The sequence below is a fragment of the Cnephaeus nilssonii genome (genome assembly GCF_951640355.1).
Source record: "Cnephaeus nilssonii genome assembly, chromosome: 21".
Classification (NCBI taxonomy): Eukaryota; Metazoa; Chordata; class Mammalia; order Chiroptera; family Vespertilionidae; genus Cnephaeus; species Cnephaeus nilssonii.
The window spans coordinates 1,134,440-1,154,749 of NC_137092.1; the positions used below are offsets into that span (position 1 = coordinate 1,134,440).

The 20,310-nt window shown below is 63.7% G+C and overlaps 1 protein-coding gene across 6 annotated transcripts; it reads right to left on the minus strand.

Moving 5' to 3' along the window:
• Positions 1-6,122: 6,122 nt before the first annotated feature.
• ALG14 (ALG14 UDP-N-acetylglucosaminyltransferase subunit) lies at positions 6,123-20,125 on the minus strand (the record flags this gene model as incomplete). 6 transcript variants are annotated; one of them, XM_079761390.1, is made up of 4 exons in its annotated part: positions 6,123-7,343; positions 15,490-15,621; positions 18,882-19,033; positions 19,839-20,125. In XM_079761390.1, the coding sequence occupies 4 exons, from the start codon at positions 19,972-19,974 to the stop codon at positions 7,113-7,115; spliced, it is 651 nt and encodes a 216-aa protein (XP_079617516.1). In that variant the 3' UTR covers positions 6,123-7,112. The 6 variants fall into 6 exon arrangements, with proteins under 6 accessions (XP_079617516.1, XP_079617515.1, XP_079617514.1 ...); XM_079761389.1 differs by having other exon boundaries at positions 6,125-7,343; positions 18,879-19,033; XM_079761391.1 differs by lacking the exon at positions 6,123-7,343 and adding an exon at positions 10,058-15,227 and having other exon boundaries at positions 18,879-19,033.
• Between the last annotated feature and the right edge of the window lie 185 nt (positions 20,126-20,310).

Here is a 20,310-nt window from a genome sequence, read left to right on the forward strand (position 1 = left end):
GTCTGGTTTCGCGGGGGTCATTGTGCGGTGGGTCCAGAGCCTCGATTTCGGATGATGAACAAGTTCTGGAAAGATAGTGGGGCCGACCTAGCACCGTGGTCGGCAAACGGCGGCTCGCGAGCCACATGCGGCTCTTTGGCCCCTTGAGTGTGGCTCTTCCACAAAACACCTCGGCCTGGGCGAGTCTATTTTGAAGAAGTGGCGTTAGAAGAAGTTTAAGTTTAAAAAATTGGCTCTCAAAAGACATTTCAATCGTTGTACTGTTGGTATTTGGCTCTGTTGGCTAATGAGTTTGCCGACCACTGTCCCAGCACAAGGCCACCTGCTCCGTGCCACTCAGGCGGGTAGGAAGCCCTCGGCGGAGGCGGGCAGCGAGGTGGGCAGGGAGGTGGGCAGGGAGGCACCGAGGGCCTGGCTGCCGGGAGGGAACAGATGGAGGGGCCACCGGGGCGAAGGGACTGGGGAGGGAGGCCTCCTCTCCCGTCACCCCTCCTGCCTCAGTCTCCCCTTCTCATCCGCACTTTCCTTCTGCTCTTGTTCCCGGAGCCGTCCTCCATTCCTCTCTTCTCTGCTCCCACCGCTCTCTGCCTCATTCCTGCCGGAAGCAGTAGGTCTATCTACTGTCATTCAGGGTCAAAGAAGTTGCCACTGTTGAGGTTCCATGTTCAAGATAAACCGCCCGAGCCCCGCTGGCATGGCTCAGTGGGTGAGTGAGCATCAATGATTCCTGGTCATTGTGGGCTCGATCCCCAGTAGGGGGCGTGCAGGAGGCAGCCAATCAGCGATTCTCCCTCATCATTGATGTTTCTATCTCTCTCTCCCACTCCCTTCCTCTCTGATATCTGTAAAAAAAGATTATATATATATAAATATATATATATATTTAAAAAGGTAAACTGTCCTGAGAGGGTGGCTGGGAAGAGGGGAGAGGCTTCGATGGGGTTCGTGACCTTCGCAAGACGTTGACGTGACGATTTTTGCTCAACGCGCTGGGCTGGGCACCCCTTGGGAGAGGGTCCCACTGCTTCCTCCAGCTCCGGGAGAGAGGGTCCGGCAGTGTCCGGCCTCGCCGCCTGTCCCCTCGGCTGCCGGCTGCTTAGTTGTGGCTTCATAGTCGCGCGGGTCCTTGATCTGGGGAGGGCGGGGTGTGAAGGCTGCTGCTGGGGAGGGCGGGGTGTGAAGGCTGCTGGGGAGGGCGGGGTGTGAAGGCTGCTGCTGGGGAGGGCGGGGTGTGAGGCTGCTGCTGGGGAGGGCGGGGTGTGAAGGCTGCTGGGGAGGGCGGGGGGTGAAGGCTGCTGGGGAGGGCGGGGTGTGAAGGCTGCTGCTGGGGATGGCGGGGTGTGAAGGCTGCTGGGGAGGGCAGGGTGTGAAGGCTGCTGCTGGGGAGGGCGGGGTGTGAGGCTGCTGGGGAGGGCGGGGTGTGAAGGCTGCTGGGGAGGGAGGGGTGTGAAGGCTGCTGCTGGGGAGGGCGGGGTGTGAAGGCGGCTGCTGGGGAGGGTGGGGTGTGAAGGCTGCTGCTGCAGAGGGCGGGGCGACACCAGGACACACTCCAGCCGCACACTCCAACTTTGCTGCTTCCCGGGACCTCGGACACTTAACATGGTGTCACACGGTGCAGCTCAGTGCCTTTGCGGCTGGTTCCCTGTGAGATGCCAAGGCCCAGCTCCCTACAGACACGCGGTACTTTCTCGCCCGAGGAGTCATTTCCTCAGCACATGGCCCTGTCCCCACGAAGGACAGAATCTCTAGATGGTGCTGAAACGTGGCTTCCCCGCCTGTTTCTTGAACTAAACGCGCCGGCTTTTGGCAATGAAGACACATCTGGCCAACAGGCATTCCGTGCAGTAGGATCAACAGCGTCAGCACAGTGAGCGGAAAGCGGAGCCAGCGGGATTTTTCTCGTATTTCTAGTTGGGATGTAAACCCCGCGAGGGCAGGGCGTGCTCTGGGCAACATTGTATCCCCACATGCTCTGTGCAACATTGTATCCCCACATGCCCTGTGCAACATTGTATCCCCACATGCTCTGTGCAACATTGTATCCCCACATGCTCTGAGCAACATTGTATCCCCACATGCTCTGTGCAACATTGTATCCCCCACATGCTCTGAGCAACATTGTATCCCCACATGCTCTGTGCAACATTGTATCCCCACATGCTCTGTGCAACATTGTATCCCCCACATGCTCTGTGCAACATTGTATCCCCACATGCTCCGTGCAACATTGTATCCCCCACATGCTCCGTGCAACATTGTATCCCCACATGCTCTGAGCACATTGTATCCCCACACGTGGCACACAGGAGCCATTCCTAAGCCGCATCTGGCGAAGGGCGGGGAAACGCCAGGCTGAGGACAGAATGCTAAGAATGCAGGTTGGAGGGCTGCCCTTTGCCGACCTTTACGCTCGGTCACTCGGGAGCCGCTGGGCCTCGAGGCTGGGAGCACTGGCGGGCGGGACTGAGATCCCTCCGGAGGATAAGAGCCTGATTGGGCCGTCCACATGCAAAGCCTGTGTTTGGAGTTCAGCGTAAGGGTGTCCCATTATAGACCTTTCTAGACTCACGCCTGGCTTCAGCATCCGGGTTTTTTCCCTGTTTTCTTTGTGTTAATCCTCACCCAAGGATATTTTTCCATGGATTTTCTTTAGAGAGAATCAAAGGGGGGCGGCGGGGGGGGGGGAGGAAAAACATCAATGTGAGAGAGACACATCGATGGGTTGCCTCCCGCACCCGCCAGACTGGGGCTCGGGATGGAACCTGCCACCTTCTCTGAAAAGTGTTGACAGCCCATCAGGTGAAGCTTGGCTCCGGGTCTCCCGCAGGGACGCTCCCAGGGGCTCGGCCCAGGTCCCGGGGTCCTCACTGCTGAGCCGGCGGAACTCCCGCCAGAGGCCTGGCACGCTTTCTCCCTGCCTGCGCGTTTCTTTCCATGAAAAGACGCCAAAGACATTTACACTGAGGCTTGTTCCAGAAGACACGGGGCGGATGGTCACCAGATGCCGGGCGGGCACGGCCAGCACACGCCCCGTCGCTGGTGGAGGGCGAGGCGGCGCTGGTGCTCAGAACACGGGACCCACACCCCGAGCGGCGGCACCGGCTCCCGGGCCTGCGGGTTCCAATGCGCGCGTTCACGCGGCACAGGAAGCGCGGCCAGCTCTGGGAGGAATTCTGTGTTTTCCTCAGTTTCTGCCGTTTCCGCTGCTGCTGCTGTGCTGTGCTGGGGGGCAGGGCAGGGCGGGGGGGGGGGGGGCAGGGGCACAGGCGTCCGGCCGCTGCAGGGGCCTCAGCCGTGGGCACCGTGGGCGGCACTGCCCTCCACATTCCCGTCTGTGAGCTGTGCTGTCGGCACCTGAGGGCGGCGTGTCCTTGGAGAAGGCGGCGCCGCAGGGAGGCAGTGCCCTGGAGCCGGACGCTCTGTTCAGGGTGAGGCGGGACCCCTCAAATATTGACCGAGCGGCGGGAGCCCGGCCCTGCGTGAAGAAGGCAACACTGGGACCTGCCAGCGGGGCCTGGAGGGGGCGGGGGCTCAGCCAGGAGCGGCTCAGACCCTGCCGCCCCCACGGTCAGCCACGAAGAGAAGTGACACGGTGTCCGTCCTTGTTCCCGTGTGGGAGGGTGAGGTGCCCCGTGCACCCCCTGTCCCCGTGCCCACCAGCCCCAGGGCGGTCCCCACGGGGGTCCTGACTCACCTGCACCCCCCTCCCCGCGGTACAAGCAGAACCAAACCTCACACCTTCTCCCACACCAGCCACCAATACTTTGTTTCTATACGTTTTATTTTTAAAATATGTTATTGATTTGAGAGAGAGAGAGACATCGATCAGCTGCCTCCTGCACGCCCCCTACTGGGGATGGAGCCCGCAACCTGGGCCTGTGCCCTGACCGGGAGCCGAACCGTGACCTCCTGCTGCATGGGGTCGCTCACCACTGAGCAGCCCGGCCGGGCAGTTTCTATAAGATTTTGATGGACAGTTTAGGCTCCGTCTGCATGTGGCTGTTTGGACCCGGCTTGTTGGCTTGGGGTGTCCAGGCGCCCGGCTGGGCAGCTGGAGGCCTGGCGCGCTGACCCGTCCACAGGCCCAGGGCCCGGCGGCTGGGGCCGAGGGGCTCTGACCCGTCCTGCTGCCGCCTGTGGAGACGGCGCTCCCACAAAGCCCTGCTCTCCTCCTCCTCTCTGAGGAAGGAAACGTCTTCCCTTTCACTGTCAGCCCCCGCAGCCGCGGCTGCGACTCCAGGGCCCCGGGTGGGAGGGTGGCCTCCAGTCGCTCCGCCAAAAGCTTACCCAGTTCTCGTTGTGGCCACTGAATTCCCGGTCAGCCCACTGAATTCCCGGTCAGCCCCCTGAATAGACGGGGGGGGGGGGCGGTAGGGATGGGGGGGTAAGTGAGACAGAAGGTGCCCCGTCTCCTGCCAGCGCCTGGGGTCAGCCTGGCGCCCAGCGCCCGTCCTCCCGCGTGCTGCCCCGTCAGGACGGGACACGGGCCTCTGTTCAGACGCTCAGGGAGAGATGGGCCCAGCGGCTCTCACCAGGGGCTGCGGTTGGAGGAGCCAGAGCCGCGGCAAGAAGGCTCTCGTTCCGGCACCTGGGCATTTCCTTAATTATCATCAGCTGAACTCAGGGCGTAGGTCGAGTCACACCCTGGGAACATGCTTCCCCAATCATAGCAGACCAGGTGTAGGCAGGGGTGGGACTAGATATGTAAATCTAGGCCTTTAAAATAAACGCGCTGTGTGGCTTGGGCCGCGACATGCTGCCTCTCCATCAGAGAGGATGGCGGCCCACCCAGCTCCCAGGTTCATGAATCTAAAAAAAAAAAAAAAAAAGAAGGCTCTCGTTCCGGCCACTCGGCGGAGGCGCCGCTGCCTCTCCTGACATTGAGCCCAAGTGGCCACACGGGCGGCTCCACGGGAAGGGGGCAGCCCAACCACCGATGCTTGTAACCAACTCCCAGAACCTGGTGGACGGGCGCGTGGATCTGCCGTGGACTCCGTGGTCAGATTCAGGGGCGGGTCTCCCTGTCCCGGCCGAGCCTCAGGAAGGCTGCAGCCCCCGATGGACCGTGGAGTTTCTCTCCTCCCAGCCCAGCACCTGGCCAGGTCTCTTCAGGGGCCGCGGTCGGGACTGTGGTTATAAGGACCCGGCCACCAGGCCTCGCCCCGCCCGCCCACCCGCCCGCAGGGCGCAGGGTCTGGGAGCCCCAGGCCAGGGGATGGCACCACTGCTGGACGGTGAGGGGCTGCTTAGGGCGTGTCTGTTAGTCCCTCGTGGGGCACGTGGGCAGCACAGCCCCACGCGGAGCTCCTCGGGGTCCCCCTCCCGCCCGGGGTCGCCCTCCCGCCCATGCACGGCTCCCCGGGACTCCCGGCTGCGCTGAGAGGGAGCTGGCCGGCGCCCAGGCTCGAGGACAGCCGAGGCGCAGGCCCCATCTCCGGGCAGGGCGGGCTGGGGCCGCCGGGACAGGCCAGCAGCCTGAGTGAACCAGCCCGGTCACCAGGCCTCCGAGAGGCGCTGCGGCTGTTTCCACGGACGGACACGAGGTCGTGACCGGCAGGCTCGTCCCCCACGTGCAGCGCGAAGGGGTCAGAGGGGAGACGCTCTGAGACCCCACTTCACTCAGACCCTGGAGCCTTTTCACGTCTACACGCAATGGAAAGGCTTTCATTTCATCAAACAGAAACCCAGCCCGCGGCGTGGCTCCGTGGCTGAGCGTCGGCCTGTGAGCCAGGAGGTCACCGCTCCACTCCCGGGCAGGGCACAGGCCCGGGGGGCGGGCTCCATCCCCAGGAGGGGGCGTGCAGGAGGCAGCGATGACAGGAGAGATTTCAGAAGATCTTCGGGATGGCGGCCAAGTGCCCACGAAGCAAAGCTGCACAGAAAAGACACGGCTGTGCCGGAGGCTGGGGCCCCGAGCGGCGGCCCAGAAGCGGCTCCGGGCGCCTGAGGCTCCTCTGGGCCGCGCTCCCCACGGGACGAGGCCCGGAGTGGGCGGAGCAGCACCCGTCTTCGTCTTTTCTCCAAAGGAGCAGGTCAGACGCAAAGGCTCACCCGGGCCAAATTAACAAGGCTTACGTGTGCGTGGCCGCAACAAACAAAAGCTTCAGTTGTCATAGAAACGTAGGTTTATTCTGATAGAGACATGCTGAATACAAAGGGCTGAAATAAACGAGTTATCATTAACATAAATAGAACATTTTAATATAAATTAAATATATATATTTTATTGATTTTTTACAGAGAGGAAGGGAGAGGGATAGAGAGTCAGAAACATCGATGAGAGAGAAACATCAGCTGCCTCCTGCACACCCCCTACTGGGGATGTGCCCACAACCAAGGTACATGCCCTTGACCGGATCGAACCTGGGACCCTTGAGTCCGCAGGCCGACGCTCTATCCATTGAACCAAACCGGTTTCGGCTTTAATAGAAATTAATATTTTTTTGAACATTAACTTATCAGACACTGAATACTGCACAAATTAATAAGCATCTCGCAAATAAACCTATTTTTCTTGTTCTCCGAAAGTGAAATATTTCCTGTTGCGCACACCAAACAAGTCAGTCCAAGACTAATGACTGGCCATCGGCTGCTAAAATATTCACTGCTGGTATCAGTGGAGAGAAATGGTGCGCCTGCGCATAAGGCGCGTAAGGGAAATGAATGCAACACTATTACAGTAATCAGTCATTAGCGAACGTTGTAGTTCGTTATTAATAATTATGTGTAACAGGATATTTAAAAATTAAGTTATTAATTTTTTAAAAAATATATTTTTATTGACTTCACAGAGGAAGGAAGAGGGAGAGATAGAAACATCCATGATGAGAGAGAATCATTGATTGGCTGCCTCCTGCAAGTCCCCCACTGGGGGTCGAGCCCACAGCCCGGGCCTGTGCCCTTGACCAGAATCGAACCTGGGATCTTTCAGTTCGCAGGCCGATGCTCTATCCACTGAGCCAAACCGGCTGGGGCCAGTTACAAAATTTTTATTAAAACGTTATATCAGCTGGGCCGCGAGTTTGACACGCTTGCTCTACAACAAAGGCGCGGTCTCATCCCCACGTGTAAGTAGTGTTGGCTGCGTGTAACCCGGAGCAGGGCACCTCTGGTCACACGATCCGCCCCAGGTACACGGACGTGGGGTACTTCTCCTTCAGCGCGGGCCACTGCACCAGGAAGTAATCGGCGAAAGGGCGCAGGATGCGCCCGGTCAGCGACAGGTGCTCCACCCGGCAGAGGCTCTCCACGTAGACCACGGTCACGCGCTTCACGCCCAGCACGCCCAGGAGGATGGCCGCCGCGCAGATGGGCACGCAGGTCCCAGGCCCGTTACACAGCACCTTCACACAGGGAGGTGTTCAGGGAGAGCGGAGGGGAGGGGGGGGAGAGAAACATGGATGTGAGAGAGACATGGTGACTGGTTGCCTCCCGCACGCACCCCGACAGGGTGTTGACCCCACAACCCGGGCAGGTGCCCTTGACCAGAAATCGCACCCACACCCCTCGGGGGCGGGGAGGGGGGGTGGGCCTGAGGGGTCGGGGTGCTGTGGGGGGCGTGGCAGGAGGAGGGACGTTGGGGCCCACCATCGAGCGGTGACAGCAGGGGCTGCCGGAGACGACAGGACACGTCCAGCAGGGCCCACTCCAGGCTCAGCTCCCGCCGGCCGCGCGGCCTTACTGCTGCCACGGCTCAGCGTGGGCGCCGTGCGGGGCGTGGCGGGGATGTCACCCTGCCGCCCGCGCCTTCGTGGGAGACACACAAGACGAAACCGGAGCTCCCTCTTCACTCCGTCCGAGCGGCGGAGCCCCGTGTCCCGGGAAGGTCACCGCGGCGACCTCTGCTTCCTGCCCCGCTGCCGCGCGGAGGGAACGGAACCTCTGGCTTTCCTGTCCTCGGCGATGGTCAAGGTGCCTTTTCCTTCCTCCGGTCTCTGTTGTTCCCATTGTGTCTCCAGCCCTCGCCACGTCTTCAGGGAGCCCGAGTCCTGTGCCCAGTGCTCACCCTCGCTGAGCCCACGCCGAGCCCCCTTGAGCCCATGCTGAGCCCCCCTGAGCCCACGCCGAGCCCCCCCCCGAGCCCTCGCCGAGCCCTCGCCGAGCCCCCCCGAGCCCTCGCCGAGCCCTCGCCGAGCCCCCCCCCGAGCCCTCGCCGAGCCCCCCCGAGCCCTCGCCGAGCCCCCCCCGAGCCCTCGCCGAGCCCCCCCGAGCCCTCGCCGAGCCCCCCCCCGAGCCCTCGCCGAGCCCCCCCCGAGCCCTCGCCGAGCCCCCCCCCCCCCCCCCCGAGCCCTCGCCGAGCGCACGCTGACCCCCGCCCCCCGGGCCCAGGGCAGGTGCAGCCCTGGAGCCTCCCGCCCGCCCTGGGCCCAGAGGGAAGGGAAGCACCTGCCTCTGACAGGTCACGGCCACGGGCACAGACTAAGGTGGCGTTTGTATGACCGCCTCCTCCCCTGCGCTGTCCGCGCGCTGGCCATGCCACCCTCCCGCGGACGCGGAGGCCGAGAGGCGAGGGGCCTGCGGGCCACGCAGCGGAGTCCCTGCCCGGCTTCCCGGGGACGCTGTGCGCTGCCCAGGAGCACGCTGGGACGGAGGGAGCAGTCCCCCAGCCCACGGAGGGCCCCCGCACCAGCGCACGTGGCAGCGGCGACCGGCTTCCTCGCCCACGGCACACCCACCAGGTTCCCGCTGGTCAGAACCGGCCCCTGCTTTCCCGGTAACAGGAGGAGCTGTCAGTGCGGCCGCGCACCCTACAGCCCGGGAGGCTGACGGCAACGCCGGCCTAGACCAGTGGTCAGCAAACCGCGGCTCACAAGCCACATGCGGCTCGCGAGTCGCGGTTTGCCGCTCTGTTGACTGATGAGTTTGCCGACCACTGGCCTGGACCACTGCCTAGACGGCGCGTGGCTCCGGGTGGGAGCGCGGCGGCCAGGGTCCCGGGTGTGCGGGCGGGAAGGGCAGCAGCTCCGAGGCGAGGGCACGAGCTCATGGTCCCTCCCTGGGCACAGGCGCCCCGTCCCTCAACCAGGAGGGCCCCTCAGCGCGGCCGCACCCGGAGAGTTCCGTCTTCTGGCCTCCGTTCCCGTGTCTGTCTCTCTTCCCGTCTGTCTGTCTGTCTGTCTCACACACACAACCCGACTCTCATGAAGCATCTGTGTCTCCTTTGGTGCAGACGCAAGGCCGGTTCCCATTCACACGCCCATCAGTGTCGCCGCCACGTCAACAGCATCAGAGGAAAACCCCGCGACCCCATCGCTCGAGGGAGGAGCGCACGGCAGAACCCGGCGTCCCCCAGAGGAGCCGGGGGAGCGGGCCGGAGCTTCCTCCCTGGTGGCCATCTGCGAGCGCACGGCTCACGCCCCAACGGGAGACGCCAGCGCTCCCCAGCACAGGCCCCGGGGGGCGCCCTCATCGCTCTGCTCGGTGTTTCATCGGCAACTGCGAGCGCACGGCCCCAGGGCTGCTCGAGCCGCACAGACAGAGCTCGAACCCCTCCTCCCGTCCAAGTCCAAGCCCGTGTCGGACGGACAGACTCCCGGGGACGCTCCCGTGCCAGTCCCAGGGGGACACGCTGCCCAGCATGTTTTTAGCCACGAATTCTCTTTTTTATGGCATCGCCTCGAGACCGTTTTCCTTAAACAAACAGCATCGCTAACTTTCAGATTCTCCCATTAATTATGCAACTCGATGATGAAGCAGTGGTTTCGCTGACTTTCACCAACTTCTGTCACGTTGTGCTCACACTCATTCTCGGAGACCCAACCTGGCCGACCTCCGAGCCGGGCACAGCCAGGGCCCTGGATGCAAAGCCCGGGAACAGCACTCGGGAACTTGTAGGAAGAAACGTGAGACAGACGGGTCTGGTGAAACCACATCCCTGGGAGCCTGGATGGGTGCGCACCGCCTCGCCGCCGGCGCCCGCACCCCGACCGCCCGCCCAGGTCTCCCGACTTCACGATCCCCGAGAGCTGAGCGAGAGCAGCCGAGCGAGGAGCAGCTGAGAGAGGAGCAGCTGAGAGAGGAGCAGCCGAGCCAGGAGCAGCAGAGCGAGGAGCAGCTGAGAGAGGAGCAGCCGAGGGACGAGCAGCCGAGCGAGGAGCAGCTGAGCGAGGAGCAGCTGAGCGAGGAGCAGCTGAGAGAGGAGCAGCCGAGCCAGGAGCATGGCCTGAGCGAGGAGCAGCAGCAGGCCGAGCCCCGAGCTGGCATTCCCGCCCCCCCCCCCCGCCCCCCCCATCCCACGACTCGTCCGCAGGTCCCTGTGATGTCAGCAAACCCTCAGGAAAACAGCACCCGGACCTGCCCGTGGCCGTGGCCACCCTGACCGGCATGGACACCTGGCTGCAGGGAGCAGTGCCTCCTGAGGCCACAGAGCGAACCTGCTCCACGGGCTGTCGGCTGTAAACACTTCAAACTGCTTCCTCAGAGCCCGTTCGGCGTCAGCGAGCGCCATCAGGGCGGCCGGAGCGGACGCTATTTGCTAAGGAATGGGACGGGCGCCCCCCCCGCCCCCCGATTTCCTTCCTCAGGGCAAACCTGGCTGCGGCCCGGCCCACGGACTCTCTGTCCGAGGCCTTAGCCGCTGGGCGCGTGGTGCTGCCTCGCGCGTGGGCCGCACCGGTCCAGGCTCTTCCCGCTTCCTCCCGGGCCTCCGCCCCTCCAGGCGAAACACTGCCGCCGGTCCGAGAGCCACACGCGTGCTCTGCAGATGCGCCCTCGGCCTGTCACGCGGGGGCTGGGGCTGTGGCCGTCCTGCAGTGTGTGCCACGTGCCGTGGAACATGGAGTCTGCCCGCTGGCCTGCGGGTCCCGGAGGCACTGGGACCCCACCCCCTGCTCCCCGCAGAGAAGGGCCGCCTCTGCAGCTGACTGAGAAGGAGCCCGTGACCATGACCGCGCTTCAGGCTACGCCGGGGAGGCCCAGCAGGAGGCGGGCAGACCCCAGAGGACCCCCGGCCTAAACAGGACCGTCCCCCAAGGCTGGGGGGACGGGAAGGACGGACGGACGGACGATGAAGACGGCGTGGTCCCCAGAGGCTGTCAGGAAACACTGCGCTGCAACGTGTTTAGAATGAAGTAGGAAGAACGGACCGCGCGGGGCTGGGCCCTGGCTCAGGCGGGGCTGGCCTCGGGCGCAGTTCGTCTCCATGACAACTCGGCCCGGCGCCTGCTCCGGAGGGAGAAGCAGGTCACCCGAGGGCTGCCGACGGTGCTCACTCAGAACCTGCCGACGGCAGCGCCCGGCTGGACCCCAGGGCCCCGCTGGGTGGAGGTGACCGGGCGGTTGCGCAACGTGCTTTCCTCTGCCGCACCCCCCCACCTCTCGCCCTCCACAGGCACCTCACTCCACGCCCAACCCCAGCGCTCTCATCGGAGCCAGGACTGCAGGGTGAGGCCCCGGGGCTCCCATTCCACTGCCCGCCCCCCCATCCCTCCGGCGGCCAGCCTCGGGGAACCCCTCCCCCAGCTCCCTGTGCGACCCCTTCACTTCTTTCCACCCTCAGACCAAACGGGCTTGGAAAACGCCAACAAACGCCCTGGTTGATTTCAGAGGCTGAGAAAGGAGGGCCAGACCCGCACGGGTTCCGGCAGCCTCCGGCGGGCTGCCTGGGCGGCTGGGCCTTTGAACTTCAGAGCCGCTCAAAGCCTCCTTCTCTCTGACTGCGCCTCGGCCCTGCCCCCGCCCAGGGCGGCCTCCCCAGCTGCCCGCAGAGCTGACCGCAGGCCCCTGAAAGCAGCCTTGTTCCCAGCCGCCCTTCGCGCTCACCTCCCACACCTCCCACACCGCGGGAGGAAGAGGCCGCAGCTCGCAGGGGAAGCGAAAGGACGGGCAGGGGGCAGCGCCACACCGCCTCCCAGGAGACGCACGTGTGCCAGTGGGAGAGGAGAGCCTCCATCTCCAAGCTTCGGAGGGTCCTCCGCGTGGAGAAACAAAAAGCCATGGAAAGCGCGCCCTCACAGACGAACAGCCTGCCCTCGGCTCGGGCTGCGCTCAGCAGGGGCCACAGTTTGGATGGAGCGCGCCGTGTCCAGACGGAGCAGTGCGGGCGTCACCCGGGGTCAGGGCAGCGCGCAGCCCGGGCGGCAGCCGGGAACCAGGGACCTGGGACTGGCTCAGAACCGCGTCTCCCGTGGACTGACCTCTGTGGGACATGCGACACGCTCGTTCACGCAGGCTGCTGGACGGCGAGCGTGTGAGGTCGGAGGAATTCGCGGGGAGACGTGATCCTGGCGTGACCTTGGTGCGCAGGGCCGGTCACATGGGCTGAGCACGGCAAGCACATGGCCCCGGGCGGGAGCCCTCACCTGGCGCCACGGGGCGGCGGCCTCATTGTTCCCGCTGACTCGCTGGGCCTCACTCCCACCTGGTGCCCGGCTGGTGGGCACCGGTCAGCGGCCGCTCCTTCGTCGCCGAGTGTCCTCTGCTGGGGGCAGAGGTGACCCTTCTCCAGAGCATCACGCCAGCTCGGCGGAGGGCGTGCCGCCAGGGCTCTGGCTTATCACCCGGCAGTTAATCGGCGCCGTCAGTGTTCCCAGCACGTGCCAATCAACAGGCCGATAAAGCGCGATAAACTACGCAAACGGGGCAATCGGAGCCGCCGCTGGTGGCTCACCACAGAAACACCCTTTTCGGCGTGGCTCAGTGGCTGCGCGTCGACCTCTGAACCAGGAGGTCACGGTTCATTCCCGGTCAGAGCACAGGCCCGGGTTGCGGGCTCGATCCCCAGTGCGGGGCGTGCAGGAGGCAGCCGGTCCATGACTCTCTCTCACCGTTGATGTCTCCCTCCCTCTCCCTTCCTCTCGGACATCAGTGAGAATATATTTTTAAAAAGTCAGTCTCCCAGTTGCGGACAGGAACCCACTCTCCACATGGACCGGCTGCTGCGTGAACTTGGACCTTTCCCAGCTCACACTGGGAAGGAGACGTGGGAAACGGGCAAGTGACATAATGGGGGTCTTTCATGAGGCCGAGTGAGCGTGCCCAGTGAGGCCCGCACACGGGCAGAGCCCCCCCCATGCCCGCAGCATCTCACTGCCTCTCTCACTGGTGGCAGATCCAGTCGGCCTCATCCTCGTGTGCAGAGCTCTCTGCGGAGTGTTTCCTTAGCACGGCCAGGAGCCCGCCCACAGCCCGGGAGCCGGGAGCCCGCTGGCTCTGCAGGCTCTTCCGCCTGCCCCCTCCCCCCGCCCCCCAACAGGGCCGGTCCGGTGTGGGCGTGGGCGTCTTTGTTTCGGTGTGACTCACGGCCGCTGTTCATTCACTCGCCTTCAAGTCACCCCACAGGCATGCGGGAGGCGCTTTTCTAGGAAAGCCCGTGGGAAACCTCCCCCAGAGCTCGGCAGCCCGGTGCTCGCTCCGTGACGCAGCCCAGCGGCTCCTGCTCTTCTGGAACGGACCGCACCGGGTTCTCCGCGGGAGCACATTCCCAGGGAGTGTGAGGTCCGCCTGCTCACTCAGAGACCCACCCAGACCCTCCTTCTGGGGACGCGCAGACACAGCGAAGAGGCTGGGTTCTGAGGGCACAGCACTGAGCCAGGAAGCACCGAGGATTATGGGCAAGGTCGGTGGGACGATGCAGACGCGGTTTAGGAGGGCTCACGTGTCCGGTCCCCGCTGCTGTCAGCAGAGCCCTCGCCGTGGACTTCACTCCGCGGAGGGCCTGGCTGTCGCGGGAGAAGGAGGCCTCGGCCGTGGACGTCACTCCGCGGAGGGCCTGGCTGTCGGGGGGGAGAAGGAGGCCTCGGCCGTGGACGTCACTCGGGTGGGAGGGGCTGTATTCCCTGAGTGGGACTTTGTCCAGTGAAGCCAGGTGCGGCAGAACCGCTGATGGTCATGTTCAGGTTTGAAATGGTTCTTCAATCTGACTCGGCGGAAATGAAAGTGTGTCATGTTCTCGCCGTCCCCTCTGCGTTCTTTAGAGAGACCCCCCCTTTCACAGCCAGTGCCCGGTGCTCCTGAGGCTTTAGACTGCGAGGAGGCTGAGGTGACAGCCGTCCAGTCCTTCTGTGTGTTGTTCTGTTTGGGGAGCACGCCGACGGACGCTGGGGACTGTGAAGCCAGGAAGGGCTCCGGCAGGGCAGCACCGGAGCGCCCAGGTGCAGGCGGGTCAGCCCGGGACGAGCTGCTGCTGCCCAGGGCTCCACTGGCTGCAAGTCTCCCGGTGCCGAGAGGTTAGGCGATGCGTGTTCGCCGCAGACACCGGCCCTCACGTCGCCTCGTGCCTCTGAGCCCCGCGGTCACATGCTCCACGCAGCCCTTGCCGGGGACAGTGCCGTGCCTCCGGGAAGTTTCTAATATAAACCCCAAACTTCCAGCCTGAAACCTGGACACCCTTTTGCTCCCTTTCATTTTGTCTCTGAGTTTTAGAAATAAGTGAATTAAACCTCTCAAGGCAATGCTGATCCTCTCGGGCGGGGTGGGGACCGTCAGGCCCGCGGGCCACGCGGGGCCGAGAACGCGTTTGGCCAGCCCTGCGAGGCATTAGGGTGAGTTACTGACACGTCTGACAAGCAGAGCAGGCTCGTGTCCCAGCTGGGGGTTGTGATGGCCGAGCACATGGGTCAGCATCCCGCTGGCCGGGGCAGAAAAGCCTCCCACCCCGCTGTAGGCAGCTCTGAGCTGCACACACTCAACAGGTGTTTGGAGCTGGGAGGTGAACTTACTGTGAAAACTTAAAAACAGACACAAGCCACACTCGTCTGCGGCGACAGAAACCAGGAGCGGCTGCTGGCGGCCGAGACCCTTCAGGGGCTGGGAGCGGGGCTGGGAGCGTCGGTTCCTTCACCGGATGGGATCCAACTCCCCACCCGAGGCCTGTGTGTCTCACGGCTCGGAGACCAAGTTTACAACCTACACGCAGACTCTCGGACTCCCGCCCAGGGAGGGGATGGAGAGCATGGAAACCCCACGCCGGCTCAGAGCTCGTGCCCTCGGCCCAGCAGGGCTCCCGTCCCTCACGCAGCGCGGGCTCCGGCTGGATGGGGACGGGGACGGGGACGGGAATGTTCGGGAGTTGCCTCTCCTGGGATGGCTTGTCTGCTGCCCCGCGCTGCCCACTGGAGGGCGCTTCCTCCCGAGGACCACAGAGCCCGGCCTGCCCCGCCGGCGGGTGACCTGCGCACAGGCCCTCACTGCACGCCCGTGTCTGCTCCCGTGTCGTTTCCCAGGGAAACACCTGGGTGTGACCTGCTGGCTACACACCACGTTCGCTCACCGTCTCGGCAAACACGAGGCTGTGGAAGAGGCACCAGAGCCTGGCTCTCCCCTGGTGGCCGAGCCCATGGCCGGGCCCTGAGCCACAGGCGGGCAGGGGCCTGGGCTGTTAAAGACACGCGTCAGCGCCACGGACCCGGGGGAAGGGCACACGTGGAGTTCACGGCGGCTGGACACGGAGGGCCCTGCCTGCGATTTCCACGCAGGGCCCCGGCGGTCCGTGTCCGCACAGGCCAGCACCCCTCGGGCAGGCGGGCGGCGGGGAGCGAGCAGCGTACGTACCAGGTCCGGCCTCACGCGGTAGGTGAGGGGCAAGGAGAGGCAGGCGGAGTGCAGGGTGGTGACCACCGTGGACAGCCAGGACTGCCGGACCTCGCGGCTCCGGGGGATGCGGTGGAGGAAGTACCGGGGCACCTGAGGAGCACAGACCACGGCTCAGTGATGGCTCTCCCGCCAGACGCCGCTGCGCACAGGCAGGGCCCCCAGGGAAGCACGCACACCGCCTCCCGCACTAAAGTGGGTGCACTTTTCGGGGGACACCCTCTATAGCGACGTTTGAAATTTGCAACAAACACGAATTCTGACGTCTGTAACCAGGGAAACCAACACTCGGTACCTTCTGAGCGACAGTTCCCCGACGGGGGCTCTCGGTCCCGGGGTGGGGACAGGAGGCCCCGCGGCGCTCTGGGCGGGCTTCCTCGTGGGCCCGGAGGGCGGGGTGCGGGTTCGGCAGGGGCCTCCCTCTGCCCTGGGCCCTGCACAGGCGACCGCGTGTTCTCATCACACAGCAGCTCGCCACCGCTGGAAGCGGGTGACCCGAGAGGGCGGCACCGCCCCAAGGTCACTCCCACTTCCACAAGGTCCTCCTGCGCACAGGCCAGCCTGTCCTGGACGGAAGGGCCCGGCGGAGGGCGGCCTGAGGGGCAGGAGAAGCCTGGGCCTCGCGGGCCCGGCTCCCACCCAGGCGGCGGCGGGTGAAGGGTGACGGTGTGATGCCCCTCCAGCCCCGGGCACGGTGCTCCTGGAGAGGAGACGGTGCGGGCACACACGGCCCGAGCGCTTGCATTGTGGACGCGGCGGAGGCCGCGCTGCAGGAGGGCGAGTGTCACTCCCTCCCCTCCCGCCACCCAGACCTTCCCCCGGGCTCCCCCACACCAGGGCCAGAGGGGAGGGCAGAGGGACGCACAGAGACTCCTGCTGTCCCAGTCAGTGAAGCATCCATCCATCCATCCATCTATCTATCATCTATCCATCCATCCGTCCGTCCATCCATCCATCCATCCATCCATCCATCTATCATCTATCCATCCATCCATCTATCTATCTATCCATCCATCCATCCATCCATCCATCCATCTATCATCTATCCACCCATCTATCTATGATCCATCTATCACCCATCCATCCATCTATCATCTATCATCTATCCATCCATCCATCCATCCATCTATCTATCATCTATCCATCCATCCGTCCATCCATCCATCCATCCATCCATCCATCTATCATCTATCCATCCATCCATCTATCCATCCATCCATCCATCCATCCATCCATCTATCCATCTATCATCTATCCATCCATCCATCCATCCGTCCGTCCATCCATCCATCTATCCATCCATCCATCCATCCGTCCATCCATCCATCCGTCCATCCATCTATCATCTATCCATTCATCCATCTATCTATCTATCCATCCATCCATCCATCTATCATCTATCCATCCATCCGTCCATCCATCCATCTATCCGTCCATCCATCCATCTATCCATCCATCCATCCGTCCGTCCGTCCATCCATCCATCCATCCATCCATCCATCTATCATCTATCCATCCATCCATCTATCTATCCATCCATCCATCCATCCATCCATCATCTATCCATCCATCCATCCATCCATCTATCATCTATCCATCCATCCATCCATCCATCCATCCATCTATCTACCTGTCAATCATCTGTCTGTCCACCCACCCACCGTCCTGCTCACTTCCTGATGAGAAGGGCAGGACTGCCCTTCACGGCCATTAGGTTCCATCCACTCGGATTCGGATCCAGAGGGAGCCTCACCTCCGTCCCCCTGGAGGGAGAGGCGGGCGCTCAGGTGAGGCGTCAGGGCTCCTGGAGAGGGGTGCCTGGGTGAGGGGTGCCTGCGTTCCGTCAGCAGCGAGCACCAGCCTGTTCCGCAGTGCGGGGTCCGCGCGCCCCCCGGTGGCGACAGCGGGTGCTGCCGGTGGAGGCGGGTCCTGTCCCTTCCGAGCCCCTGGCTGAGGCCCCGCCTCTCCCCGCTCCCCCCACTGACCGGCGCAGAGGCGGCCGAAGCCGCGGGAGCCTCTGCAGCCGGGAGAGGAAGGCCCGCAGGGACCCAGGCGGCTTCCGGAAGGCGTGGAGACGGCCCACCTCCCACGCCAGCGCCGCCTGCAAACGCACGTGGCAGAAGCGCGTCTCGGCGGTGAGCACACGGAACACGGCGCGTCCCTGCATGTCTGCTAGCGTCTGTGTATTCTCCATCGGAACCGCTGTCAGCCCGCTGTGTGCAGCTTCCACGCCACCCGCGTCCGGGGGCTGCCCCTCCGGCCTCCCGCTCGCTGCGCGCGCCCCCTGGTGGCGGCGGGCGGGGATGCGGGCGACGGCTGGGAGGCCCGGAGCGGAGCCCTCAGGCCGCCCCTGCGGGGCCTGCGCGGGCATCTCAGGCGCTGAGGGGCCTTTCGGGTGGGGAGCGGGCGAGGAACATGGGAGAGAGCGCGGGAGCGCCCCGGTCCGGTCAGGGAGGGCACCCCGTCCTCACCACCGCCCGACCACGGCCCGGGAGCTCGGCTTGCCTTCTCTCTCCTGCACACCCCACACCGTCTGTCTGGAAATTCTACTTCCTCTCCTTTCAAATCCAACCGCTGCCCCGATGCCCGTCCCCACGGTGCCGGCCTCCACCGGTCTCCCCTGTCCCCAGCCTCCGTGCACAGCACCCCGGTCTGTTCAAAAGGCAGGCGGCCGTGCCACTCCGGGAGCCCGCCCTCCGGACAGCGCTGACGGGGGACCGGCCCTGCCCTCCGGTCCGTGCAGTGACGTGTGCACCGAATTCCCAACGTTGTTCTACGGCCAAGGGTGTCAGGGAGCGGGGCTGGGGTGACAGGGGATCCCACTTTGGTTTGGTTGGTGACAGAGACAAACCTGAAAACCCTCCTGCCACAGACAGACTAAAGGCTGTAAGAAAGACACATGTATGTGTGTGTATGTATTTGTCCGAACCGGGAGGAAGGAAGCCCTCCTTGCCAGGACAGGAGGCACGTGAGAAGGGAGCGGCCGGCGAGGTGCCGGGACCCGGCTGGGTCTCACGCCCTGCAGGTTCGGGAGGTCACGGCTGACACGGTCGCGGACAGACACGCCCCGTCCTGGAGAGGCAGTGCGTGGGCTCCGGCTGCTTGCTCCTCTGCTTTCTGACGCTCGTGTCCCTGGGTGAGCTCTCCCACTTGCTCATCCCCCCGGCCCCTCCTCACGGACATGGAGGGCAACTCCGTTATTCTGGCAGCTCAGGGGGAAGTCTGCATTGTCACCCTCTGCCCCTCATCCTTCTCCCCCACCTGCACCTTAACTGACCTGCCCTGATGGTTAAAAAGTTAAGCTCAGTGTACGATTGGACACCTTCTTAGAAATAGACATGATCACTTACCACGCCGCCGCTGGGGTCTCTATCAGCTCGACTGAGTTCAAAAGCATGTATCTTCCGGGCACTGATGTCGTCTGTGTCCGCGAGGACGTAGTGTCTGGGCGAGTAGGCGGCGGACAGGTGCCCCAGCAGCCTCAGCAGCTCAGTGGTGTGCCCACCTGGAAGGGGGGGAGGCCTTAGGCGGAGGGACGGCAGGGGGCACGTCTGTTTGACGGCTGCACTGATGCGCCAGCCTGTGCGTCTCTCCAGGGCAGAAGGAACCGCTGGGAACAGCGATGGGTGCCTTTGTGGTGTGCAAGGACGTCATGTGGGGAGGAGGAGAACAAACGTGTGAGGCAGAATAAACTCAGCACTCGCGGGTTTTATTCCTAAACGTACACAGTGTGTGAGGCGTGTCTCTGCGGAGCTGCCATTCAGGATGGGAGCGCCTTGCAGGGCCGGGGACCATCTACCTGGGTCACCGGGCAGGACGGCCTGGTGCTGTGACTGCGAGGGGATACCCTCAGTGCGGCTGTCCCGCGGGTCCCGCGGGTCCCACGTAACCGTTCCCTCCTCTGGGCTTGGTGTGTGCATAAATATGACAGCTCACTGCGTCTCATCATCTATCATGAGTCCTTAGCGAAACACCAAATGCCTAGACTGATCACGCAAACCAGCATTTATTACTCGGGGAAATTGCAGGTCGGCATCAAAGGGCTTCGGCGTCCTCTCTGCTCACTAATAATTTATTAGAAAGCTACACGCTGCGGAGAGGCTTAATTACTGACCGGTGCAAGGTACTCATTTGTCATTCAAGTCGCGGCCCGGAAGCGTCAGCCTAACTGCCTAGTGCCTGGTTGGGGGCTGGTTCCGGTGACGCAAAGAAACTACAACTCCCAGTATGCAGTGCGCACAAAGCGCGAAGGAGACCCAGGGACGGCGTCGCAGTGCACTCCGGGGTTTGTGGTCCCGCCCCGTACTTACCGGACCCGGCCACCGCCATGAGACTGACAGATTCCCGGGGTACAACCACCCGGGAATGAAGCACGAGCCACAGCCGCAGGGCCAGGACCACTGCCGCCGCTCCTGCGGCCGCCGCGAGGATAAGGACGCACCCCATTCAACAGAACTACGCATGCGTGCTGCCCTCCGGCCAGCCCTGAGGAGCGGTCAAAGTTCAGGAACTACGGGCGCTGAGGAGACTCAAACTGGCCTGTGCCACGTCATGCTGGGCGGGGCTCCGGGCCGGAAGCGGAAGTCCGTTCTTTGAGGTCTGTGGATGCGGCGTGGCCACCGCCGGAGCGGAAGCTCTCATTCCGGAAGTTAAGCGCGGGAGAAGTTGCATTTCCGCCCATGGTGAGGTCAGGCCACCTGCGTGCCCTGGAGGCCTGGGAACTGCGGAGTTAGCCAGGGGTTCCAGCTCCGCCAAATTAGTGAATCCCACGTGGGCCCCAGT